General features: G+C 51.7%; 1 protein-coding gene across 5 annotated transcripts in view; it reads right to left on the bottom strand.

Moving 5' to 3' along the window:
• Positions 1–27,225, bottom strand: part of FNBP1 (formin binding protein 1) — a gene marked incomplete at both ends in the record, with an annotated part of 126,146 nt that overhangs the window by 61,088 nt on the left and 37,833 nt on the right. For all 5 annotated transcript variants that reach the window (XM_080709290.1, XM_080709291.1, XM_080709292.1 and 2 more), the window contains 3 exons: positions 10,306–10,453; positions 11,675–11,731; positions 22,889–23,004. In XM_080709290.1, coding sequence (XP_080565416.1) covers positions 10,306–10,453; positions 11,675–11,731; positions 22,889–23,004 — 321 coding nt within the window. The remainder of the gene's footprint in view (positions 1–10,305; positions 10,454–11,674; positions 11,732–22,888; positions 23,005–27,225) is intronic.

Genomic DNA, 27,225 nt, shown 5'->3' with positions numbered 1-27,225 from the left:
ATTGTGCACCGCCATGCCCATCCTCGAGACCCTTTTTCAAAATAAAAACCATAATAAAAAGGTCTGGGCGCCAGGTATGATGGTGTATGCTTGCAATCCCAGTTTTTGGGAGGCCAAGACAGGAGGATTGCACATTTGTGGCTAGCCTTGGCTACTTAGTAAGGCCCTGTTTCAAAATAAAAAATAATAATAATTTAAAAAATAGGGCTGCGGGTGTAGCTCAGAGGTAGAATGGCCCTGGTCTCAAGCCCCAGCTGCACACACACACATAGAACAGGCTGGAGTGAAGCTCGAAGCGGGTCACTCGCCTCACCTGCCCGAGGCCGGGGTTCCACCCTGCACTGCAGAAAAGTCAAATGAGAGAGAAGCCAGGTCTACAATTCCCAAGGTAGAATGCCTCTGGGTTCAATCCCCAGTGCCAAAATAAATAAATGAATAAATAAGTAAATAAATAAATAGAAAGGAAGGAAGAAAATAAAAGAAAAAAGAAAGCTGAGCCAGGTGTGGTGCGCCTGCCTGAAATCCCAGTACTTGGGAGGCTGAGACGGGAGGATCACAGGTTTGAGGACAGCCTCAGCAAGTAGTGAGACTCAGCAACCTAGTGAGACCCTGGTCCAAAACAAAACAAAGAAGCCGGGCGTGGCGCACGCTCATCATCCCAGCATGCGGGAGGCTGAGACCAGAGGATCGCGGTTCGCGGACAGCCTCAGCTACTTAGTGAGGCCCTCTGCAACTGTGTGGCCCCGACCCCCAAGGTAACTGCAGCATTGAGGAAAAGCTGTCCCCACCGCCCTGTGCAGAGGGATCTGCCAGCCGGCCACATCTGGGACCAGCTTGATCTGGAATTCTTAAGGGGGGGGATTTCTTTTTTTTTTTTTCTGTACTGGGATGGAATCCAGGGGCACTCGACCTCCGAGCCACACCCTCAGCCCTACACCCTCAGCCCTACTTCTTATTCTTTATTTTGAAACAGGGCCTCACTGAGTTGCAGAGGGCCTCACTAGCCGAGGCTGTCCGCAAACCGCGATCCTCCGGTCTCAGCCTCCCAAAGGCTGGGATTACAAGCGCGGCCACCGCGCGCGGCCGAGGGGGATTCTAAGAGTGACTGGGTTGAACAAGCACCCCCCTTGCAGATGTATTTGTTGTTTACTCACAAACAACGGCAGAACTTTGCTTCTCTGGACAGAGAACAAGTGTGTGTCTAAAAAGCGCGCCTCCAGTTCCAGAGAGAGAGGGATTGTTCTCTGGACAAAGATAACGGAGCTTCTTGGGCAGCCGCGGGTGAGGTCATCGGCTCTTTCTATCAGAAAGGGGACAGGAAATAGCATCTCGAGGGACATGGAGAATTGCTCCTCACGCTCTCGGGCTCTTTGAAAACATTAAAATAGCCGGGCTTGGTGGCGCACGCTTATAATCCCAGCACTCAGGAGGCTGAGACGGGAGGATCGGGGTCCTCTGCCAGCATCCTCAGCCTCTTAGCGAGGCCCTCCGCAACTCAGTGAGACCCCGTTTCAAAATAAAGAATAAAAAATAGCGCTGGGAGTGTAGCTCGGAGGTAGAATGCTCCTGGGTTCCATCCCTAGCACCACACACACAAAAAGCAAAGTTGATAGACAAAAAAAAGAATAAACGCCAAGAGAGAGCAGTCAGCCGTCTGGAATTTGAAACACAACTCAGATTCCACAAAGGAACACGAAGGCTTTAAAAGCATGAAGGAAGAAGGGGCTTCCAGAGGACGCCGCTGTGACAAGAGCCGGCCCTGCGAGCCACAGTGGAGGCCCGCACCAGCCCTGAGCCCGAGCCCGGGCTCGTGGACGCGCCTCGGCCCAGCCCGTCGGTGGGGAGGACATCCTGACGGCCACTTCCCCAGATCCACGGACAGGGCTAATGCCCTGCCGATGACCCTGCCCGCTTTCCTCAAATGCCACCTGCCAACGCGGGCGGCCGGGGCAGCGGGCAGCACCCAGGCCGGCGAGGTGCCGGCTGGGGCCTCCGAGGAGGCTGGCCGCCTTCCCTCCCCGCAGCTCCCGGGACTCCGCGGCCTTCTCCTGCCCTCCTTAACTAAGCCAGACACAAGCCACCAGTGGGAGCCCCCAGGCAGGTGTCCTGGTCCCGAGGACAGTTCGATCTCTCCCTTATCGCAAGAGCAGCCCGTGTGTAAGGGGCAGACCCGGGGGCAGGAGGAACCGGGTACAGCGTACAGGGCAGGGCGTGGGGCAGGCCAAGGGGACATTTTTGGTACCGAGGATTGAACCCGGAGACATTCCACCTCTGGGCTACAGCCGCAGCCCTTTCTATTTTTCTGCTTTGAAACAGGGTCTCCTTGCTGAGTTGCGGAGGCTGGCCTCAAAGCTTGCTCCTCCTTCTCAGCCTCCCAAGGATCAGGATGGCAGACACGTACTAGATGGTACTTGAGCAGAGAGGAATGAACGGCAGGAGCGAGCCACGGAGGCTGGAGGGGCCGTCTAAGGAGCAAGGGGAGAGCGACCAGGAGGCTGGGAGGTGGCGGGGCCGGTGTGCAGGCCGCGGCCAGGGGAGGGCAGCACCCGAGGACTGAGTGAAGGGGCAGGGCTGGCCACAGAGCGCCCCAGAAGGCTCCTGCCACAGAAGAGAAGTGATCTTATTAAAGGGCAGGCTGGGCCCGGCATGGTGGTGCACACTTGTAAGCCCCACGCTTGGGAGGCGGAGACAGGAGGTTCGCAGGTTCGAAGCCAGCCTCGCTGGCCTAAGAGACCCTGTTTAAAAAAAAATTTATATATATGTATGTATATGTATGTCTGGGAGTGTAGCCTGGAGATAGAAGGGCTTCCAGAAACCCCAGTACCACCAAAAAAAAAAAAAAAAAAAAAAAGGCAGGCTGAGCCAGGCGTGGCGGTGCACGCCTGGAACTCCAGTGTTTGAGAGGTTGAGCCAGGTTCGTGGCCAGTCTCAGCAATTTAGTGAGACCCTCGGCACCTTAGTTGAGATCCTGTTTCAAAATAAAAAATAAAAAGGGCCTCTGGATTCAATACGCAATAACACACACACACACACACACACACACACACACAGCTGGACATATTGGCACACACATGTAATCCCAGTACTTGGGAGGCTGAGACAGGAGGATCGGAGGTTCCAGGACAGCCTCAGAAAACTAGTGAGACCCTCTGCAACTCTGCAACACTCCCAGCAACCTGCCGAGACTCTATTTTAAAATAAAAAGTAAAAAAGGGCTGGGGACAGTGTAGGTTGGAGGTGAATGCCTCTCGCTTCCATCCCTAGTACCAACAATAATAATTACAGAATGGATTTGAAGTTGGCTAGATTATTTACAAACTCCTTTTAGTTTTTGTTTTCAATCATACTAAGTTTTATCTGCATGCTATAATCTCTTATGAAAACAATTTTTCCTAAACATATTGGATACAGCCCATGCTATAAAGCTCCCTTAGAGGAAATTAAGCCTCTTTTTTTTTTTTTGGTGGTACCGGGGTTCCTGGAAGCCCTTCTGCCTCCGGGCTACACTCCCAGACCTATTTTATATTTTTTGAAACAGGGTCTCTTAAGCCAGCGCGGCTGGCTTCGAACCTGCACGAGCCTCCTGTCTCCGCCTCCCAAGCGCGGGGATGACAAGCGTGCGCCACCGCGCCCAGCTTGAAATTAAGCCTCTTTATAAGGCCCGTAATTAGGATTTACCCAATACCCAACAACATCATCATCATTATTATTATTATTATTATTATTATTTTTTTTTTTTTTTGCGGATCTGGGGATGGAACCCAGGGGCATTTGACCTCCAAGCTACACCCCCTGCCCTGTTTTTTTATTCTTTATTTTGAAACTGGGTCTCACTGAGTTGTAGAGGGCCTAAGTAGCTGAGGCTGTCCGCGAACCGCGATCCTCCGGTCTCAGCCTCCAGAATGCTGGGATTACAAGTGTGTGCCACCATGCCCAGCTTTATTATTATTATTATTATGGTTATGATTATTATATATTTTCTGTAGTATTAGGAAGTGAACACAGGGCCTTGAGCATGCTGGGAAAGTGCTCGACCACAGAGCCGCACCCTGAGTCCTTTTTATTTCTTAAGACAGGGTCTCACTAAGTTGCCCAAGCTAGCCTCAAACTTGTGATTCTCCTGCCTCAGCCTCCTGAGTAGCTGGGATTAGAGGTGGGCACCATTGCACAAGGCTCCAATACCTCACTTTAAAAAAAGATGTTATAGCCGGGCGTGGTGGCGCACGCTTGTAATCCCAGCGTTCGGGAGGCTGAGACCTGGAGGATCACGGTTCGGGGACAGCTTCAGCTACTTAGTGAGGCCCTCTGCAACTCAGTGAGACCCGGTTTCAAAATAAAGAATAAAAAAATAGGGCAGGGGGTGTAGCTAAGAGGTCAAATGCCCCTGGGTTCCACCCCCAGACCCGAAAAAAAAAAATAAAAAAATAAAAAAAATAAAAAAAGATGTTATAACTTTTACTGTGGAATCGATTTTCATACACTTTAGGAACCTCTGGGTATAATTTTTCCCCCCCAGGTCTAGGGATGGAACCCAGGGACATTCAACTTCCAAGCTACACCCCCTGCCCTAATTTTTATTCTTTATTTTGAAACAGGGTCTCACTGAGTTGCAGAGGGCCTCACTACGTAGCTGAGGCTGCCCGCGAACCGCCATCCTCCTGTCTCAGCCTCCCGAATGCTGGGATGACAAGCGTGCGCCACCACGCCCGGCCATCTGGGTATAAATTTAAATGATCATTCTAAGTAAGGGGTCGGCAGGCATACTGTGAGGTTTATAAAAGTTTGAGGGTCACGGAGGACAAGATAATTGCTTCCTCTGGTCTTGAGATAACTCCTGCCAACTCGGGATCCTGTTCTGGCCGCTCCAGGAGCCGTGGACCACAGTTCCCACCTGCAGGCTCTTGGCGAGTTGACAAGTGTCACAAGACATCATGGTTCCCCTTCTGGAGCGACCAATCTCTGCTAACCCCTCACGTGTGACTCGTGGTGACGGCCGAGGACAAACTCAGATGGACCTCAAGGCTGGAGCAGAACCCAGCTCTGAAGCTCTCTGTTTTATCATTTTTTATATTTATCTACTTATTTTTGGTGGTATTAGGGAAGGAACCCATAGGCATTCTACCTCCCAGACATACCCCAGCCCTACTTTATTCTTTATTTTTGAAACAGGGTCTCACTAAGTTGCGGAGAGCCTCACAAATTGCTGAGGCTGGCTTGAACCCATGATCCTCCTGTCTCAGCCTCCCAAGTACTGGGATGATAAGCGTGCGCCACCACGCCCGGCTTATTTTTATTTTTCTGTAATGCTGGAGATTGACCCAGGAGCACTGAGGCTGGCCTCAAGTCTACGATCCTCCTGTCTCAGCCTTCTAAGTACTTGCATTACAGGCATGTGCCACCACTCCCATGCAATTAACAGTGTGGAAATAAGATAATTCAATCATAACATGGTATGATGACTTGAATTTATTTATTTTGTGATACTGGGGATGGAATCAAGCAACAGTCTAACTCTGAGTTACACCCCCATCCCTATTTTATTTCTTATTTTGAAACAGGGTCTCACTAAGCTGTGGAGGGCCTCACTAAGCTGCTAAGACTGGTCTTGAACCTGTGATCTTCCTATTTCAGCCTCCCAAGTACTGAGGTTATAAGCATGGGTCACCACGCTCAGCTATGGTTTCGATTTAGAATGGCCCTGCCCATGGAAACCAGGCAGCCATGTTTCTCTCTCCTTTCTCTCCCTCTCTCTCTCTCTCTCTCTCTCCTCTCTCCTCTCTCCTCTCCTCTCTCTCTCTCTCTCTCTGGCCTGACATGGACTGAACTCTGAAATCTCCAGAACTCTGAAATCTCTCAGAAATCTCTAAGTTACGTGGTCAGTTGTTTTGTATTACAACAGCGAGAATGTTGACCGAGATACAAGGCAACGGAATACGAGGGCCCTTAACCAGCACAGAAAGCATAACAGAGCTGGACATGGTAGGTGGCACAAGCCTGCAATCCCAGTACTTAGGAGGCTGAGACAGGAGGATCGTAGGTTTGAGGCGAGCCTCAGCAACTCAGCAAGACCTTGTTTTAAAATAAAAAGTAAAATAGTGCGAGGGGCATAGCTCAGAGGTAGAACACCCGTGGGTTCAATCTCTAATACTACCAAAAAAAAAAAAAAGTATAAACTATGCTAATGCTAAGACTGCTTTTTTTCTTCTTCTGTCTTTTCTTTTCTTCCTTTTTTGCAGTCGTCAGGGATGGCACCCAAGGCCCCCTGCTTGCTAGGCAAGCACTCTACCCCAAGGCTGAGCCGCACCCCCAGGTCAAAGCTTCTTTCTCCTCCTCCTTTCTTCTCCTTCTTTCTCCTTCTTCTCCTTTTTTCTGTACTGGGATGAACCCAGGGGCATTCTACCTCCAAGCTGTAGCCCCAGCTCCATTTTTTATTCTTTATCTTGTAACAGGGTCTCACTGAGTTGCAGAGGGCCTCGCTAAGTAGCTGAGGCTGGCTGAGAACCGCCATCCTCCGGTCTCAGCCTCCCGAGTACTGGGATTACAAGCGTGCGCCACCGCGCCTGGCCTTCTGTTACTTCTTTCCTCCAGCAGAGTTTGCTGAGCCTGCTCGTGTCGTGTCAGACACCGTTCCAGGGACTCCGCATTGAACCCTGCCTTCACGAAGCTGACCACCCAGTCCAAGGAAAGAGAGCACAAGCAAGCAGGGCCCTCGCTGGCTGCTAGATGCCGGGAAGCTGCGTGCAGCCGGCGGCGGACGCGTGCTCGGCATGCGCAAGGCTCAGCGCCGACCCCCTTCCAAAAAACGCTGTGGGAAAGTGTCAAGCAGGGGACCAGGTGAGAATAAAGCAGAGAAAGGGGTGGGCAGAGAGACGCTACATTTTAAATAAGGTGGACAGGGAAGACTGCAGTGACAAGGTGACATATTTTCCTGGGGGGAAAAACTAGAAGCAGCCTCAGAATATACCTGGAGAAAGGCTTTCTGAGGACAGACAAGCCAGTGCAAAGGCCCTGAGGCAGAAACTGGTGAGAAGCTAGGAGGAGGCAAACAGACGGGGGAAGGGTACAGAGAGAGGGAGGAGGATGCCAGCTCTCCGGGCTTCCCATCTCATGACTCACTCCAGCAAAGCAGAATTCGCATTTCCTACTCAGGCAAACGCAGGGTTTTGTTTAGGGAGTGTCTGAAATGCTAAGCTCTGTGGGTGGAGGGAGGCCGGTTGAGAGAACTGATCAGAGTCACAAACAGGAAGAAGAAATAAACCTTTGTGGAGGTCAAGGGAAGTCCACGGAGCAGGGAGGCTGTGTCCAGATTAGTGTATCTACTTTATCAAGGTATCAGCTGCAGGGCTTCCACTGGAGCCTCGGGATTCTGTTTCACGCCTTCCTCTCTGTCCCATGAAGTAAAATGTCTCCCTTAGAGAGTTCTCTAGCACAGCTGCCGTGGAACCGAGGGTTCCGGCAGGGGCTCCGTGGCTTGGGAGCAGGGCTGCCCAGGGCATTGTGGGGTGTTTAATGGCCTGGCCTCGGCTCACTGCACGGCAACAGCGGCCCCAGCTAGCATCTCGCCCAGCCAGGCACATCTCCAGGCAGACACAGCATTGCTCACATATGGATAAACGAGAACCCTTCATCGGCCTGTTTTTATTTTAAACCAAGGAGTCAATCTTTTTTTGTGTGTGTGGTACCAGGGATGAACCCAGGGGCATTCTACCTCGGAGCCACATCCTCAGCCCTATTTTCAATCTTTTTATTATTAATTAATTTATTTATTTATTTCGGGTCTGGGGGTGGAACCCAGGGCATCTGACCTCCAAGCTACACCCCCTGCCCTATTTTTTTTTATTCTTTATTTTGTAACCGGGTCTCACTGAGTTGTAGAGGGCCTAAGTAGCTGAGGCTGTCCATGAACCGCGATCCTCCAGTCTCAGCCTCCCGAATGCTGGGATTACAAGCGTGCGCCGCCACGCCTGGCTCCCCAGTGGGTTAATCTTAAAGGATGTGTCTCTTTTGAAATATTTCCAAAGTCATGTGGAAATGTTTTTGACATAATTACGGTTTAGAAAGAACTATACTCAGATGTTCTAACACCTCTGTGTCCCTGGGCCTTTGCACAGCTGCTCCCTATAGAATGGTTGTTCCAGGCAACCCAGACTCGTCCCTCGAGACCCATTAGGCCTTGACTGTTGAGCCGCCCAAGAAGCCCTCCCTGAGCCCAGGCAGGAGCTGCCGTGTTTCCCCAAGACGCTCTCACCTACTCAAAGCCTCACTTTGCAGCCCTGGCCAGTGTGGCGATCGGACAATCAGTCATCACTACTGCTGAATGTCCCCGCATCCCGGCAGGCCCAGCTCCACCCGGCTGATTCCTGCGTTTCCAAGGCCCCAGAAGAAGTACCGTGCACTCGGATTTGCAAGAAGAAGCACACGACTGGCCAACCTTGGTGGTTCGTTACTCGCAAGAGGCGAGCAGGCACTCGACAGCTTTAAAGGGCACGCCTGCGGGGCAGACCTCTGTCCGCAAGGTCTTGACCACGGATGCACATCGACTGTACTTTGGTGAACAAGAAAAGCAGGAGACCACCGTAGCGCTGGAGGACCAGTGGCTGCGAGGACCAGGCAGAAGGATGGGGCCAGCAACCCCTTTCTGGTCTGGACCTTCTTATAGTGTGTGTATGTGTGTGTGGGGGTGCACAGGAGACTGAACCAGAGCCACTCCACCTCTGAGCTACACCCCTAGACCTTTTAACTTTTAGTTTTTTTTTTTATAACTTCGTGTCAATTTATTTATTTATTTATTTATTTCATACTTGGGGTGAAACCCAGAGGCTTTCTCCTCCGGGCTATACTCCCAGACCCATTTTATATTTTATTTGGAAACAGGGTCTCTCTAAGTTGCCGAGAGCCTCACTGAGTAGCTGAGGCTGGCTTCGAACCTGCGAAATCCTCCTGTCTCAGCCTCCCAAGCGCGGGGGTTACAAGCGTGCGCCACCACGCCCGGCTAACTTTTACTTTTGATACGTGGGCTTTACTGAGTTGCCTAGGCTGGTCTCGACCCTGCAGTCCTCCTGTCTCAGCCTCCCAAGTACTGTGATTACAGGTGTGCACCACTGTGCCTGGCTCTCCAGCCCTTTTTAAGTTTTATTTTGAGACAAAGTCTCACTAGGTTGCCCAGACTGACCTCAAACTGGCCATCCTCCTGCCGCGGCCTCAACGTGGGGCCTCGAGGGCGCGCAGGTTGGCGGTGACAGCACGACCCCGCTCGGCTGTGGACACGCGTGCGTCCTGCCATCACGGGCGTGTACACCTTTTGCATCACAGCAAGCGTGTGCACGTCTCGCGCATACACATTGCATATACTTAGGTGCCACGATTAATCCACGTGTTACACATATGTGGAACGACTAAGCAGAAAGCAACACGCATGCGCTCGCGTGACGGTGGAGACGCGGACGAGCGTCTTTTGTGCAGAACCCCACACGAGGAACACCTCTGCAGAATGGAGCTGGGCTCGCTGTTGGTTCTCCTCCAGACGGCGACCCCACGCCTCTTACAACCACAGCCCCCCTGACAGCCTGGGATGACGTACGCACCGCCACGCCCAGCTTAGGCATCTGCTTTAATACCATTTATTTCACACAGTAGATGCCGTATTACATTGCCTTTTTTTTTTTTAACTGCAGATTTAACCCAGGGATGTTCTACCACTGAACAGGACCCTGCTAAATTAGCACTCACTGGCCTTGAACTTGCAGTCCTCCTACCTCAGCCTCCCAAATGCCAGGATCACATGTGTGAGCCACTGTGTCTGGTCACTGCTTACTCTTTAAAAAATTTTGAATGGGGTCAAATATATTTCAATTCCTCACAGGGATTTGTACCCTGGGACATGTAGGTGGCTTTCACACTGTCCGCAGGATCCTTGAAATGAAATGCGAAGACCCAGGGAAGCCAGATGCAGTGGTGTACACCTACGATCCTGGTACCGGGGAGGCTGAGACAGGAGGATCTCAGGTTTGACGACAGCCTCAGCAACAGAGAAAGACTTTAAGAAACCCAGCAAGATTCTATTTCAAAATAAAAAATACAAAGGGCTGAGGCTGTGGCTCGGTGAGGCCCTTTTCAGGGAGACCCTGTTTCAAATTAAAGACTAAAAAATAGGGCTGGGGGTATAGCTCGGAGGTAGAATGCTTCTGGGTTCCGGCCCCAGTACCCCCCACACACAAAGAACCACCATCTTATGTTTCCCCGGCTCTTAGCTCTCGGCCTCCCGGGCGCCTGCGGCCCGGCCATGGAGGGGAGCAGGCCTCGTACCGCCTTCCGCTCCTGCTTCAGCTCCTGCACGTAGCGCGCCAGGTCGGCGGTGATCTGGGCCGTCAGGTTCTCCGAGATGACCTCGTGCTGCCCGGCGTAGTCGTTCATCTCGCTCAGGGTGGACACGAAGGCCCTGCACGCCGTGTACCTGCGGACAGCGCACGCCTTCAGACACACGCGCCCCTCCTCCGCCTCGGTAATTAACAAAACCAGGCTAATCCGCACCGACTCCCGCGGGTCCCGAGGCTGCACGCACCGCGGCCTCGGCGTTAGTTACACGCCGGCCTCTCCTCCGGAGAGACAGGGCTCCGCGCAGTACGGGGTCGGGCTGCCGGAGTGTAGACAGAATCAAAACCCGCGCCTGTGCTCAGGCACTGGACTCCACGTCCGAGTCCCAGAGGGCTGCAGGGCTGCCCGGCCAAGGTGCCCTATTTGCTCACCAAAACGGCCATCCTTCTCGGATGGAGGGGCAGTAGGACAAGAACTGGTATTACAAACCCAACCCTGATAAGTCACACTGGGACGATATGTTAAAACTGCGTGTGTGTGTGTGTGTGTGTGTGTGTGTGTGGTGCTGGTGATTGAACCCAGGGCCATTCTAACTCTGAGCTACAACCCCAGCCTGATTTTTTATTCTTTCTTTTGAAACAGGGTCTAAGTTGCAGAGGGCCTCACTAAGTAGCCGAGGCTGGCCTCGAACCTGCAATCCACCTGTCTCAGCCTCCTAAATACTGGGATCACAAGCGTGCGCCACCACGCCTGGCTCTAAAACTTCTTAATTGCAACTGCCTGGAATGGGTCCAGTGGCTCAATTTGCGTGTGTGGTTGTCAGGGATATTCTACCTCAGAGCTACACTCCAGTCCCCAAACCCCCTGCCTTTTGTAGTGCTGGGGATTAAACCCAGGGGCGCTTTACCTCTGAGCTATATCCCAGCTCCATTTTTTTTTTTTTTAAAAACAGGATCTCACTAGGTTGTTGACACTCTCACTAAATTGCCAAGACTGGTTTGGAACCTGTGACTTTCCCAAGTCCTGGAATTATAGGCATGCGACACCATGCTTGGCCACCCCAGCCCTTTTCAAATTCTTTTTCCTATTTTGAGACAGGGTCCCTCTGAGTTTCTGTGGCTGTCCTCCAAACCCGCGATCCTCCTGTCTCAGCCTCCCAAGTACGGGGATTACAGGCGTGCAACTACCACGCCCAACTAGAAAAGTTCATTAAATATATTTTCATTATTCCCCTCAATTTAAAACCCGACTTGAATGGGTGTGGAAGGCAGCTTACTTTGAAAGCTCTGTGCCCCTTCTGTCCCCGCCCCGGCCTCCAGTGGCCCCCAACTGTCACCCAAAAGGGCCAGCAGCGACCTACTTGTATTCCTCCTCCTCCTTCGAGTTCTTCTTGGGTTGGTATTTCTTCGAAAGATTCCTAAAATAAAAATACAGACATATCACCTTATTTAAAAAGATAATTGAGAAATCAGGAAAAAATGACGCTAATGCTTTTGTTTACAAATTTATTTATTTATTTTTTGTTTTTGTTTTTGTTGGTACTGGGGGTGGAACCCAGAGGCCTCTTACCTCTGGGCTATACTCCCAGACCTATTTTATATTTTTTTAATTTGGAAACAGGGTCTCTCTAAGTTGCTGAGAGCCTCACTAAGTAGCTGAAGCTGGCTTCGAACCTGTGCGATCCTCCTGTCCCAGCCGCCCAAGTGCGGGGATTACAAGCGTGCGCCACCACGCCCGGCTTGTTTACAAATTAAAAAAAAAAAAAATCAGAAAATGTCCACAGCTGAAACCTATTTATTTCTCTCTCTTTATTTTCTTCCTTCTTTCTGTGCTAGGGATTGAACCAAGGGCATTCTCCCTCTGAGCTACACTCTCAGCCATTTTTCTCTTGATTTTAATGCTGAAACAGGTTCTTGCTAAGTTGTAGACGGCCTCCCAAAGTTTTTGAGTTTGGCCTTGAAACTGTAATCCTCCAGCCCCGCTGAGACAGGAGGATCACACGGGTTCGAAGCCAGCCTCAGCTACTTAGTGAGGCTCTCAGCAACTTAGTGAGACCCTGTTTCCAAATAAAACATAAAAAAGGTCTGGAAGTATAGCCCGGAGGTAGAAAGCCTCTGGGTTCCACCCCTAGTACCACCAAAAAAAAAAAAAAGTGTAATCCTCTTGTCTCGGCCTCCCAAGTATGGCCTCCCAAGTATTGCGATGACTGGTGTGTGAGGTATTTTTATGCATCCCTTTAAATATTAACTACTTCTTTTGTTAGTTGTAACTTACAAATTGAAAATACTACTTCTAGCCAGGCGTGGTGGCGCAGCCTTGTAATCGGTACTTAGGAGTCTGAGACGGGAAGATCGTGGTTCACGGCCAGCCTCAGGTACTTAGTGAGGCCCTTTGCAACTCGGTGAGACCCTGTTTCAAAATAATGAATAAAACATATGGCTGGGTGTGTAGCTTGGAGATTAAATGACCCTGGGTTACATCCTCAGTACTGTAAAAAAACAAACAAAACATTCCTTGTTGCAGTTTCATAGACTTGATGGACTGGCTGCCAGAGGGAAACCAAACAGCCTCGTGGGCAGCCCGCGGCCTCCCGGGCCTCTCAGCCTCCGGCCTCCCCCGCCCCCGCCCAAGGCCGGGCTCAGCTGCTCCTCCTCCTGGTCTTAAGCCCCGCGGCTCTCTGGCACTTTTCCTGTCCTAATGTGGTCGCTCCATTGCCTTTTGGTGCAAAAGTCTGGGGCCGGCCAGCCGGATTCTTTTCCTGGTGGGCGACTCAGCTTCTCCGGAGTCATTATGTGCAGAATGTTTTTGCCGGCACCTGGGGCGGGGTCGAGCTCTCCTGCTCCCCTCAGGTGCTTGGGATCACATCCGGGCTTCTAGCCCGGCAATCCTTCTACCACACCTCACTGTGACCAGAACTTCCCTTTTCCTGCTTACTTTAGATGTCACGCTACGGTGGGGGCGCACACTTAGAATCCAGCATTCGGGAGGCTGAGGCAGGAGGATCGCGGTTTGCAGCCAGCCTCAGCTACTCAGTGAGGCCCTCCGCAACTCAGACCTTTTCAAAATAAAGAACAAAAAAATTGGGCTGGGAGTGAAGTACAGGAAAAAAGAAAAAAAAAAAAAGAGCCTAATGTATTAATATATCTATTGGTGTTTCATTATCCCCCCCTCCGTGTGTGTGTGTGTGTGTGTGTGTGTGTGTGTGTGTGTGTGTGTGTTCCTAAGGACTGAACTCAGAGGCATTCTACCCAGCCCTACTTTTTACTGTTTTACGCCTAGCCCTATTTTAGTTTTTATTTGGAAAAGGGTCTAAGGGTCTCAGTGAGGTGACGGGAGCCTCCCTGCCTCGCCGAGACTGGCCTCGAGCCTCGGATCCTCCCGAGTGCGTGGGTCACAGGCTTCTACTGTAATTTCCAGTTCATTCCCTTTGCTTTGCACCTCTCTCTCATTTTGTTTTGCTTTGTGGTATTAGGGATGGAATCCCGGGCCGTTCTACCTCAGAGCTCCACCCTCAGCCCCGTTTCGATTTTTTATTTTGAAACAGTGTCTCACTGAGTTGCAAAGGGCCTAAGTAGTAGCTGAGGCTGGCCGCGAACCGCCATCCTCCCGTCTCAGCCTCCCGAATGCTGGGGTTACAAGCGTGCGTCCCCACGCCCGGCTGCACCGCCTCTGCCTCCCCTCTGACTGTCCTGTGGTCTTGGGACTCCTGCTTTATTGCCTCTGTGTTCACTGTTGACTATAATAGTGGAAAACACGCCAGGGGTTACTTCAGTTATTCCGCTTGTATGTTTTTACCCAGGCTCTGGTTTCCTACCTTTCCCCTCCCTCCTTTTCTTCTCTCTTTTCTCCAATATTTCATAAGGTCTCACTGAGTTGCAGAGGGCCTCACTAAGTAGCTGAGGCTGGCCACGAACCCGTGACCCTCCTATCAGCCTCCCAACTACTGGGATCACAGGAGTGCGCCACAGTGCCTGGCTACTTGCTTGTTTTTTCAAATAATACAACGGGGTGGGTTTTTTGTTACTGTTTGTTTTGTAGTGGTCATTGGGAGGAATATCCTTGGACCTGCAGTTTGTTTCTCGATCCCTTTAGCTTTTAGGCTTCTGCTGATATTTATAGAATGAATTATTCATTAGTGCTTTCAGGAAGTACTTGGATCGTGGAAGCGGTCTCAAAACTTAATGGTCATCAAAACTTAATGGTCTCGATGGAGCGTCACCACGCCGCCTCGGATCCCGGCCTCGGATCCCACTCAGAATCTGACGGTACGGGGGGCTCTGAGGACGGGCAGCACAGGGCTGTAATCCTTGGGGCTGGGGAGGCTGAGATAGGAGGATCACAAGTTTGAGGCCAGCCTGCGCAACTTAGCAAGACCCTGTTCCAAAATAAAATATAAAAAGAGCTGGAGGTGCAGCTCAGAGGTACGGCACCCCGGGGTTCATCTCCCAGTACTGGGGACTGGGGGTATAAAGAGTGCAAATGTATAAAGATGTTCAACTTCTCTCATACATAGACAAAAGCAAATCAATAGCCAGACAAGCCAATTTTTAAAAACCCCAAAGGGTTTGTTGACTGGAGGCGTCACTAAGGCGAGCCTAGGCAGGTGTGGCCCACAGTGCTAATGGGGCGTCGGGGCCACAGCCTCCGAGAGGGGCCAGTGCGGCGCCGTGCCTGCCCTTGGCCTCCAGATGCGCCTGCGCTCAGCGAGATCATTCAGCTCAACTTTGTGGTTGTTATTTAATGCTTTCCCTTCGGTACTGGGGATGGAAGCCAGGGCCATCCCACCTCCAAGCTACACCCCAGCCCTGTTGCCGCATCTATTTTATTTTATTTGTTTATTTTTGTGGTACTAGAAATTCAGGGCTATTCTACCTGAGCTACACCCCCAGCCCTATTTTTTTTTTTTGGTGGTACTGGGGTTCCTGGAAGCCCTTCTACCTCCGGGCTACACTCCCAGACCTATTTTTACATTTTTATTTGGAAACAGGGTCTCCTAAGCCAGCGCGCGTGGCTGGCTTCGAACCTGCGCGATCCTCCTGTCTCCGCCTCCCGAGCGCGGGGATGACAAGTGTGCCCACCACGCCCGGCCCTATTTTTTATTCTTTACTTTGAAACAGGGTTTCACTAAGTAGCTGAGGCTGTCCGTGAACCACGATCCTCTGGTCTCAGCCTCCTGAATGCTGGGATTACAAGCATGCGCCTCCAAGCCCGGCCCGGCGTAGTATTTATTTATTTTGTTAATTTTTTTTGGGTGTTACTGGGGGTGGAACCCAGAGGCTTTCTACCTCCAGTCTACACTCCCAGACCTATTTTATACTTTATTTGGAAACAGGGTCTCACTAAGTTGCCGAGAGCCTCACTAAGTAGCTGAGGCTGGCTTCGAACCTGCGCGATCCTCCCGTCTCAGCCTCCCAAGCGCGGGGATTACAAGCGTGCGCCACCACGCCCGGCGTAGTATTTATTTTGAAACAAGGGCTTGCTGGGTTGGTGGGAGCCTCACTACTCGCTGAGGCTGTTCTCAAACGCGCGGTCCTCCCGTCTCAGCCTCCTAAGCAGTGAGATTACGGGTGTGCGCACACCATGCCCGGCCTCAGAAATTTAACGGGAGCAGCAGCAACTTAACAAGATCTTGTTTCAAAACAGAAAATAAAGAGGGCTGGGGTTGTAGCTCAGAGGTAGAATGCCTCTGGGCAATATCCCTAGTACCAAGAATTTTTAAAAAATTATAAAACCAGAAGAAACTGAAAACATAAGTTGTCCCAGAGAGAGGGAGAGAGAGGGAGGGAGGGAGGGAGGGAGGGAGGGAGAGAGAGAGAGAGAGAGAGAGAGAGAGAGAGAGAGAGAGAGGACTAGACATGGCTGGAAAAGGGACGCCTCGGTGTGGACCACTGGTACCTGCAGTTTTTTCGACCATCTGATTCATTAGAGTCATAACAAATAGTTTAGTTGTTTTTTTTTTAAACTGTTGCCAAGGGCAATCCCCCACCAGTCCTCCTATAGGAGTCATACACGCTACCGAAGGCCAGGCACGGTGGTGGCACCACAATCCCAGCTGCCCAGGAGGCTGTGGCAGGAGGCTCGCTTGAGCTCGCGAGTTCGAGACCAGCCTGGGCATCAGATCAAGAACCAGTGTCCAAATCGAAACAAATACAATTGTATTATAAAATGCAACCTAGATTGTCTTGCCTTGGGCAGACGGTAACCAGCGCAGGGGCGGGGAACCTCTTTCTAGAAAGGGTCAGAGAGGAACTGTTTCTCACTTGCTGTGACCTCGCCAGGGCTTTGTTATCCTGGCAGCGCTGGGAGCGGCGCCCGGAGGCGGCTCAGGCGTGTGCGGCAGGGCTCGGGTTCCAGCCCCAGCACCTGCACCTGGGGGTGATTTTAGGAGAGAGGATATAAATGAACAGGCACGGCCGCGTCCCAACAAAATGTGATTTACTAAACCACGCGGTGGATGGACTGGGTCCACGGATGGCAGACTGCCGAGCTCCGACCTACAGAAATGGAAGTCCCACTTACCAACTTCTACTCCAAAAATAAGTTAGCATTTTCCCCTCTGATGCAGAAAAAAGAATTACTTAATAATAGAAGCCTCCCCCCAGCTTAAAAGGTCACATTGATTTTTTAAATATCATATTAATATTTCAAGCAAATATTTGTTGAATAAACTCCTACCACACTGGCCTTTCTACGTGTGTGTCTGTGTGTGTGTGTGTTGCTAGAGACTGAAACCCAGAGCATTCTACCTCCGAGCTACACCCCTAGCACTCTGTGTGTGTGTGGTACTGGGGATGGAGTCCAGGGGCAGTCTACCTCCGAGCTACATCCCCAACTCTATTGTTTATTCTTTATTTTGAAACCGGGTCTCACAGAGTTGCAAAGGGCCTCTCTAAGTAGCTGAGGCCGGCCGTGAACCGCGATCCTCCTGTCTCAGCCTCCCAAATGCTGGGATTATAAGCGTGTGCCACCACGCCCGGCTAATTATTTTTTTTAAATTTGGAAACAGGGTCTTCCTATATTGCTGAGGCTGGCCTCAAACTTGTGCTCCTCCAGTCTCAGCCTCTCGAGTACCGGGATTTCGGGTGTGTGCCACGGCTCCATTCCTTGGCCCCGTCCCTCCCTCAGGAGCTCTGCCTGCACCCCGGGCCTGGAAGCGCCCCCACACCCGCACCTGTCCTGCTTTGTCCTGGCGCTCTCCGGCAGTGGGTCCTCCCTGAGCTGACGCCGGCCTGCCACTCCCCCGGGCATCCCTGGTTCACTCCTCTGGGATGACGATGCTACCTTTGAGCCATTTACCTCTTTGTGTACCGGCAGGTCCTCCACTTGCCAACAGGGGAGGTGCGCCCCAGGGTGGGCGCTTCCCGAGCCTGCTCACCAGGGCAGCCCTCCGGGGATCGGGGCTGCAGGCGCCCACTTCGTTATTCGACCTTCAACTCCCAGGGGCAAGGCATCCTGGGCCTGGGCTTCACCCTTCCCACAGACGTTTCTGTTCCATGTGCCAGGCACTGTTCCCTACCATGAGGACACACTGGTAAACACTGCTCCCGATCCTGCATTTATTATGATGATTATTATTGTTTGTAGCACTGGGCCATTCTACTCTGACCTCTACCCCCAGCCCTGTTTTTTATTATTTTGAAACAGGGTCTCACTGAGTTGCAGAGAGCCTCACTGAGTAGTTGAGGCTATCTGTAAACCGCAATCCTCCTGTCTCAGCCTCCCAAGTACCGAGATTACAAACAGATACGCTCTGCCAAGCCCAGCTACCATCCTGCTCTTAAAGGGCTTATTCTAGCAGGGAATAAAGAAGCGGTGCACACTAAATACCATACGTAAGACATTCACAGCCGGGCATGGTGGTGCCCGCCTGGAAGCCCAGTCCTCGGGAGGCTGAGACAGGAAGATCAGAGGTTCGAGGCCAGCCTCAGCTACTTAGTAAGGTCCTCAACAACTTAGTGAGACCCCGTATAAAAAAGTCTGGGGGTGCAGCTGAGAACCCCAGTACCAAAAACAAATAAGTTAATTAAGAAAGAAACTTTATGGAACAGTAGAAAGGAACTGGCAACACAGACAAACAAAAATGGAAAGCATTTCTGTTGTGGGGTTGAGGAACGAGGTGGGTCTCCTTTGGGCAGAGGCCTGGGGGGGCGGGTCACGTGGGCGCCGGGGTGGGCGCTCGCCTGGTGTGTAAGAAACAGCAGAGAGGCCTGGCAGGGTCGGAGCAGAGGCGACACTTCCTGCAGTGTTGTGAATTCACTGTAAGAATTCTGCTTTTACTCACAACTACGTGAAGACGTGGCGGAGAAACTGACCAGAGGGCCGCTTAGCCGGCTGCTCTGTAGAACTCAGGCGGCCGGGCAGAGGCAGGGACCAGCCGAGGACGGGCGGGGAGCGATCCAGGCGACCTGCCTGGGGCCAGCCCACCGCTGGGCAAGTCTGCGGAGCGGGGTGGGGAGCTGGGAGAAAGGGGTGCCGACTGTGGCTCCCGGTGTCTGCCTCGGTGTGTGGGGGGCTGGGCTGTGGAAGTCCCTGGGATGGGAATCTGATTCTAGACGCCGTCCATTTTGGATGTGTTTAGACACTGGAGCGGAGGTTCCGAGCCAGCTGCTCTGGGGATGGGGAGCGGGCAGGCATGGAGGCGTACACACCGGGGGTCTGGGCCGCCTGGTAGGAGGCTGAAGCCAGAGACAGAGCTGGACACAGGGCGCAGCTGGAGTGGGGCCAGGAGGACGGGCGGTCGCTGGGGAGGAGGCAAGGCGGGAGAACCCAGGAGGCTGGTGTTCACCGCCGGGGTGCGTGGGAACGCCAGAGCTGCTGATGGGGCTCCGGAGAGGATGAAGACGGATGGAAGGACAGGCTGCTGGGGCTCGGGCTGGGCCTGGAGAAGCGCAGTCCCAGTGCAGGGGGTGGGCGGGAGAGGCGGGAGCCACTGGAGACAGGCTCGGAGGCTCAGCGCTGAGAGAAGCAGAGGCGGACGGGACTTGTATACAGAGAAGCTTGGCTTTCTTTGTTGGTTGGAGTCGGGATGGAACAATCGAGAAGATAGTGAGGAATCTGTGCTGCAGGAGAAGGGAGGCCGGGGGAGTGGTACCCTGGAGTAAGGGAGAGGGGATGGGATCGGCTGGGTGCGGCAGGTGCATCCTGGGTGTGCCTGGATGGGAAGCAGATGTGGACGGCGGGTGGCGCGGGTAGGGCAGCGCTAGTCTAAGCACCTCTCCTCCGAGGGAAGGGCGGGGGCTGCTGGAGGAGGAGAAGCTATGAACCGGTCCTGGGAGAGTCGGAAATGGACAGCCCATGGGGACAGATATAAACACACAGCCTGACCATCGCTGAATGGCGCAGGGCCGGCCAAGGTCAGGGCGCGCACACAGGGTCAGTGCCACTGGAAGGCTTCTGTTCAGCTGCTCATGACCTTACTGACCAGCGTCTCCCCCAAAAGCACAAATTTAGATGCCCTCAGGGATGTAATGAAACAGATGCTAAGATCTGAACATTGGGCCGGGCGTGGTGGTGCACGCTTGTAATCCCAGCACTTGGGAGGCTGAGACAGGAGGATTGCAGGTTTGTGGCCAGCCTCAGCTACTTAGTGAGGCTCTCAGCAACTTAGTGAGACCCTGCTTCAAAATAAAGAATAAGAAACCGGGTTAGGAGTGTGGCTCAGAGGTAGAAAACCCCTGGTTTCAACTCCCAGCAACAAAAACAAATTTCTTAGACAATTTCCTCATTAAAGTTTTAAGGATGTCCAAAGTAGTTTTATTTTGGGGGTTTCTTTTTGTTTGTTTGGGACTTGAACCCAAGGGCATTCTACCTGCAAGGTACACCCCCAGCCCTTTGGTGTTTTTTTTTTAGGCAAAGTCTTAACTAAGTTGCTAAGGTCTCCCTAGATTCCTGACGCTGGCCTTGACCCTGTGACCTTCCTGTACTCCCAAGCACTGGGATTTACAGGTAGACATCATTGCACCTGCCTCTGAAATTCTCTTAAAATACTGTTTCACACCAGGCGTGGTGGTGCGCGCTTGTAATCCCAGCATCTGGGAGGCTGAGGATCCTGGTTCACAGATAGCCTCAGTCGCTACTTAGTGAGGCCCTCTGCAACCCGCCGAGATGCTGTTTCAAAATAAAGAATAAAAAATAGGGCTGGGGTATAGCTCGGAGATAGAATGCCCCTGGGTTCCATCCCCAGTAAAACACACACACACACACACACACACACACACACACACACACACACACACTGTTTCACACAATTGGAGTTAGTGGCGTGTGCCTCTAATCTCAGTACTTGGAAGGCTGAGACTCTTGTCTCAAAATAACACTTATGAAAAGGCCTGGAAGTAGAGCGTGAAGGTAGAAGGCCTCTGGGTTCCATCCCCAGTACAAAAATAAAACAAAACAGAACAGAAACGCCAAATGTGGTGTTGCACTACTTGGGGGTACAAGGGAGGCCGAGACAGGAAGATTGCAGGTTTGAGGCCAGTCTCAGCAATTTTGTAAGACCCTCAGCTACTTAGTAAGAACTTGTTTCAAAATTTAAAAAAATCAAAGGGGTTGGGGGTTTAGTTTGGAGGAAGGAAGCCCCTGGGTTCTATCCCAAGTACCAAAAAAAAAAAAAAAATATATATATATATATATATATGGCTTCTTAGGATCCTCACCTCCGACACACACGCGCACACACACACGCACGCGCGCGCGCGCACACACACACACACACTGCTGGGTGTGAATTAGTATAAGCACTCTGGAAAACTGTGGGACCCTGTGTACCAAAGCTAGACAGACAAGACACAGCCTGGCCCAGAGGCCCACTCCCAGGAACAGAGCGAGGAGGTGTTTCCGTCCACACCCAAGGCCGTGGACACAAGGCTCGTGCCAGTGCTTCTCAATGGCCAACAACAACCCTCAGGCCAGGAAGGTGGATGCAAATCCACGCCGCGAAATACTAGACGGCACTGAAAATAAGCAAGTTCCCATCAGATGCAGCGACACAGATGAATCTCACAATCGTGATATAGAGCAGAGGCCAAATACCCAAAATATGTGTGCGGGCCAAGGCCTACAGTCCTATAAAACCTGAAAAGGCTTGACTGATCCATGCTGCCCAGAGCCGGGAGAGCCGTCGCCCTGGGGAGGATGGTGCAGGGTCGGGGCTGGGGACCTGAGCCGAGCGGGCAGTGTCTGTCTGTACTGGGTGCTGGTGACGTGGGTGTGTGCACACTGTGGTCATCTGTGGAGGTGCACTGATAATCTGTGCACATCTCTGTACATGCCGTATACATATTAGACATATTATTTTTGGTACTGGGGATGGAACCCAGGGGCATTCTACCTCCGAGCTACACCCCCGGTCCTATTTTTTTTTTAATTCTTTATTTTGAAACAGGGTCTCACTGAGTTGCAGAGGGCCTCACTAAATCGCTGAGGCTGGCCGTGAACCTGTGATCCTCCTGTCTCAGACTCCCAAGAACTGGGATTGCAAGTGTGCGCCACCACACTTGGCTACAAATGCCCTTTTTTAGAAATTCTGTCAAGCTGGGCGTGGCGACACACACTTGTAATCCCAGCGCTTGGGAGGCTGAGACAGGAGGATCGCGCAGGTCGAAGCCAGCCTCAGCTATTTAGTGAGGCTCTCGGCAACTTAGTGAGACCCTGTTTCCAAATACAGTATAAAATAGGGCTGGGAGTAGAGCCCGGAGGTAGAAAGCTTCTGGGTTCCACCCCAGTACCACAATAAACAAACAAACAAACAAACAAACTAACTAACTAAAGGAAGGAAGGAAGGGAGGGTGGGAGGAAGGAAGAAAGGAAAGGCCAAGTCTGGCGGTGGGGCTGCCGCTCAGTGGTGGAGACCTTGGAGAGCATGTGGGGGCCCTGGGTTCCACCCCCAGCACCACAAAACCAAAACCAAATGAAAACACCTGAGCCTCAAAGCGATGACTTGGGTTTTATTCTATAAACATTAACTTTCTGTATTCAAAATAAGTGTTTGAGCTGGGCGGGTGGTACACGTATGATCCCAGTGTTTGGGAGGCTGAGACAGTTTTGCAGGTTCGTGGCCAGCCTCGGCAACTTAGTGAGGCCCTCAGCAATTCAGCGGGACCCTGTTTCAAAAAATAAAAAAATAAAATAGGGCTGGGGTTATAGCTCAGAGGCGAGTGCTCCTGGGTTCAATCCCCAGCAACCCCTCAAAAAAGCCTAACTTTTAAAAACTGAAATATAACCGGGCGTGGTGGTGCACGCTTGTAATCCCCGCGCTTGGGAGGCTGAGACGGGAGGATCGCGCAGGTTCAAAGCCAGCCTCAGCTACTTAGTGAGGCTCTCAGCAACTTAGCGAGACCCTGTTTCCAAATAAAATATAAAATAGGTCTGGGAGTATAGCCCGGAGATAGAAAGCCTCTGGGTTCCACCCCCAGTACCACCAAAAAATTAAAAAATAAATAAAATAAAATAAAACCTGAAATATAACCTTACGTAAAAATATCTAAGGAGGATACGTTCTGGGGAAGGGGCATTCTGCCTCTCTCCTTTCTGCTCCCCTGGCGTGCGCTGACGTCCCGGCTCAGCAGCGACTCACCTGAGCTGCTTGGCATAGCTGAGCTCGATCTCCGTCCTCTCTTTCACAAACTTGACGTATCTCTCAAGAATATCAATCCCCCACTGCGTGTGTTTTTCTAGGTTCTCAAACTGATCCTGTTGGAAAAAGGGAGAGAGATGGTTTACATCGTCCCCTGTGGTCAACGCGGCGAGCGATTCCGCTAACAGGACAGCGGCGCCCACAGTTTCCATGGTTAGACTTGGGTGCTTCTTTTTTTTAGTCTGAAGCAGTTTTAAATCAACATTACCAAATTTGGCTTGAAAACGGCCTGGATTACTTAACTCTGACCCACTCATTCATGTCTTGTATTCCTTTTAGAAACATAGTTTTTGGCTATAATTAACGTCCCAGGGCAAAGGAGAATGTCTTTTTCAGAAGCCAAAAAGTAACAGGTGAAATGTGCCCGTGCGGCACAGCTGGAGAGGAAGGACCACCTGGGGGGGCGCTCCAGCCAGCTGACTGACTGGCCGAGGAGGACGGAGGGAAGAATCACAAAGTTCTGCTTTCGCTGCCGCAGTGGAGCCTGTCAGCCCAGGACGTGGGAGGCTGCAGCAAGAGGGTTATAAGTTTGAGGCCAGCCTCAGCAACTTAGTGAGACCCTGTTTCAGAAAACAAAATAAAAAGGGCTGGGGGTCTAGCTCAGGGGTAGAGCACTCTTGGTCTCAATCTCCAGTGATTCGCCCCTAAAAAAAAATCGACTTTTTTCAAACAAATAAAAACCTCACTTGAATTTTATTTATGCAAACAGCTCACTCTGCAAAGTGTAGGAACGCTTCTTGGGAGGAAAATAAACGGGAATAGAGTCCACTTTGCAGGAAACCTGGAGCTTCCTCCCCTGGGAAGGAGGGGGGCAGGCGCGCCACAGGGGCCCTGCAAAGGGCAGGGAGGTGTCCAGGGCACGGGTGCATCTGTCCCCTTGAAGGCCAGGCGAGGGGGGGGCTCGAGGGGGCGGGTGGCCGTGGGTGCTGCCTCGAGACCGGCCGGCAGGGTCAGATCACCCAAGGCCTCCGTGCGGACCAGAGGAGCTCAGACTCCATTAGCCAGCGGGGCGGTGGGACACAGGCCCGGTGTCACCGAGAGAGTAAAGAGGAAATGGCAGGCGGCGGGGGCAGGGCACCTCGGGGACAGTCCTGGGGGCTGATGGATGAGGAGCGGGGAGAGCGAGGCGGAGCCGCCGCTCCAGGGTGACTGGCTCTGTTCCCGGTGACTAGATACACAGCCCACACGCATTTCAGGGTGAGGCTGACCGGTGAGCAGAGGCCGGGCCCTGGGAAGGGAGGGAGGGCTGGAGGAGAGGGGGCTGCAGACGGGGCGGGAGGCTGGAGGCTGGGAGGCCCGCCAGCAGAGGCTGAGCACAGGGACGGCCTCCAGGGAGAGCCCCAGCTTCCAGGACTGACAGAACAGAGGGCCATGGCCCCAGCAACAGCGCCGCACAGCCGCAGGCCCCCAGCCCCAAGGTGTCAGTCACCTGCCTGCGAGTCACAAGCAAATCGGTCGGGCCTATCCCACGGGCTGGGGAAGGGCCAGCGCCAACACTACAGAGCTTCCACACACCGTGTGCGGCCGGCAGCGCATCGGTGGCCTTTTTTATTTTTATTTTTTTAGCCACGCTGAGATATGATTGGCCTTGTGTGTTGCCGAGGGTGATGGTGCACGCCTGGAATCCCAGTACCTGGGAGGCTGACACAGGAGGATCGCAGATTGAGCCAGCCCCAGCAACTTAGTGAGACCCTATTTTTTTTCCCCAATACTAGGGATGGAGCCCAGGGGCATTCTACCTCCGAGTGACACCCCCCAGCCCGATTTTTTATTTATTTATTTTATTATTATTATTATTATTATTTTTTTTTTTTGGTGGTACAGGGGTTCCTGGAAACCCTTCTACCTCCGGGCTACACTCCCAGACCTATTTATACTTTTATTTGGAAACAGGGTCTCTTAAACCAGCGCGGCTGGCTTCGAACCTGCGCGATCCTCCTGTCTCCGCCTCCCAAGCGCGGGGATTGCAAGCGTGCACCACCACGCCCGGTCTTATTTTTTATTTTAAAACAGGGTCTCACTGAGTTGCAAAGGGCCTGTCCGCGAGTCCAGATCTTCCTGTCTCAGCCTCCCAAACGCTAGGATTACAAGCATGCGCCACCACACCCGGCAGTGAGACCCTATTTTAAAATGAAAAAAATTAAAAGAGCTTGGGGGGGGGTGTGGTTCAGAGGGAGAATGCCCTTGGGTTCAATCTCCAATGGTCCCCAAAATAAAAATGCTGTGCACGTCTGGCTGGGCCCGGCAGCACAGGCCTGTAATTCCACTTCTGGGGAGGTCGAGGCAAGAGGATCATTCGTGCCCAAAAGGCTGAGGACAGTTCGGTCAACATAGCAAGACCCTATCTCAAAAAATAAATAAATAAAAATAAGCCGGGCGTGGTGGCGCACACCTGTAATCCTTGTACTTGGAGGCCTCTGAGACAGGAGGAGCTCAGGTTCATGGTCAGCCTCAGCAACTCAGTGAGACCCTGTTTCAAAATAAAAAATTGGGCCGAGCGTGGTGGCGCGCGCTTGTAACCCCCGCGCTTGGGAGGCGGAGACAGGAGGATCGCGCAGGTTCGAAGCCAGCCACGCTGGCTTAAGAGACCCTGTTTCCAAATAAAAGTATAAAATAGGTCTGGGAGTGTAGCCCAGAGGTTTCCAGGAACCCCAGTATCACCAAAAATAAATAAATGAATAAATAAAAAAAATAAAAAATAGGGTAGGCGGTATAGCGCGGAGGTAGACCGTCCCTGGGTTTCATCCTCAGCATTAGTAAGTGAATGAATGAATGAAGCAATACTGAATCAATAAAGGGGGAGGGTCGGGTAGAAATGTTTAGCGTTCTCCTTGACTCTCGGACCTCAAGAAGATAGCCCGCAAAGCCCTGGCCTCCACTCCAAGAAGTGTTTCTTCAGAGGATTATTTATTTATGCTCTCTCTGCAGACGAGGGTTGTTGAGCAGATTGATAGTGTACACAAGACCAGGTCTCTTTAAACTACTGGAGAACAAATACACCACATTCAAGTAACACTGCACACCGCCCGAAGCGATCCGAGCAGTTTTCCTCAGAGTCCTCTGCTCCTGAGCCACTGTGGCCTTTGGTTTACGTGCGCTGGGGTCGGAGGGAATTCTCTAAGGTCTCCCCGCTGGGTGCCCGCCCAGAGCCTGGCGCCTGCAGCAGGCCACCTGCCCGGGGCTCTCTGCCTCCTGGCCATCTGACTACATTATTTTTCCTGATTACATTAGGCTCCAATTCTCTAGCCCTAGTGCCTCTAATATAAAACAACAGCTCCTGATACCCACATCCTTAGCAACAAAAACATCAACCCCGGGCCTAGGAACTGAGTCCGCCTGAAAGATGGCTGGCCCCAGGCCAACAGTGTGCTTTCAAGAAATGATCTGTATCCCAGACCACCCTGCAAGCCATGCTGAAGCCGTCCCTAAAAGAACCAGGTCCAAATCAGACAGGAGATCTTCATAATACACGCCTTAAGTCAGCCGGGCGTGGTGGCGCACACTTGTAAGGCTGAGATAGCAGGCTCACAGGTTTGAGACCAGTCTCAGTAAGTAGTGAGGCCCCCATCAACCTAGCAAGGCTCTGTTTCAAAAACAAACAAACAAACAACAAAACAATAGAACTGGAGGTATAGGTTGGAGGTAGAAAGGCCCTGCGTTCAATCCCCAATACTGGAAAAAACAAAAAAACAAAAACTAACCCTAAGTGGCAACAAGTGTGTTAACAGTCAGCTGTGACCACAGCTCCCAGCGCTGACGGCGTGCGTGGCTAAAAGAAAATTCAAAACAGATGAAAAACTAATCAACCCACTTACATTCTTGACTAAAATGTGGAAAACTTAATGGAAAAATCCTAAATCTTAAAAAAAGACTCCTTTGAACAAATATTATAATATAAATGGTTATTTTTTTTAAAAAAAGCTTTCTTGACTTTGGGGATGGCGCCGTTATCAAAGCTGCATGCCTTCTGCTCTGGTGACAGCAGCCCTGAAGACCCTTCAGGTCTGAAGACCCTCTCTCTCTCTCTCTCTCTCTCCATCCCTCCCTCCCTCCCTCCCTCTCTCGGTACTGGGGATGAAATCCAGAGCCTTCTACCTCCAAGCTCTACCCCCATTCCCCTAGCCCTATTTCCTTACTTTTTCCTTTTTTTTGTTTTTGGTGGTACTGGGTTTTTTTTTGTTTTTTGTTTTTGGTGGTACTGGGATTCCTGGAGGCCCTTCTACCTCTGGGCTACACTCCCACGGGCTACACTCCCAGACCGATTTTTTAATTTTTTT

Source organism: Muscardinus avellanarius, assembly GCF_963383645.1.
Source record: "Muscardinus avellanarius genome assembly, chromosome: 13".
Lineage (NCBI taxonomy): Eukaryota > Metazoa > Chordata > Mammalia > Rodentia > Gliridae > Muscardinus > Muscardinus avellanarius.
The sequence above is the reverse complement of the archived record's forward strand: the minus strand, read 5'-3'. Positions and strand labels throughout refer to the sequence as shown.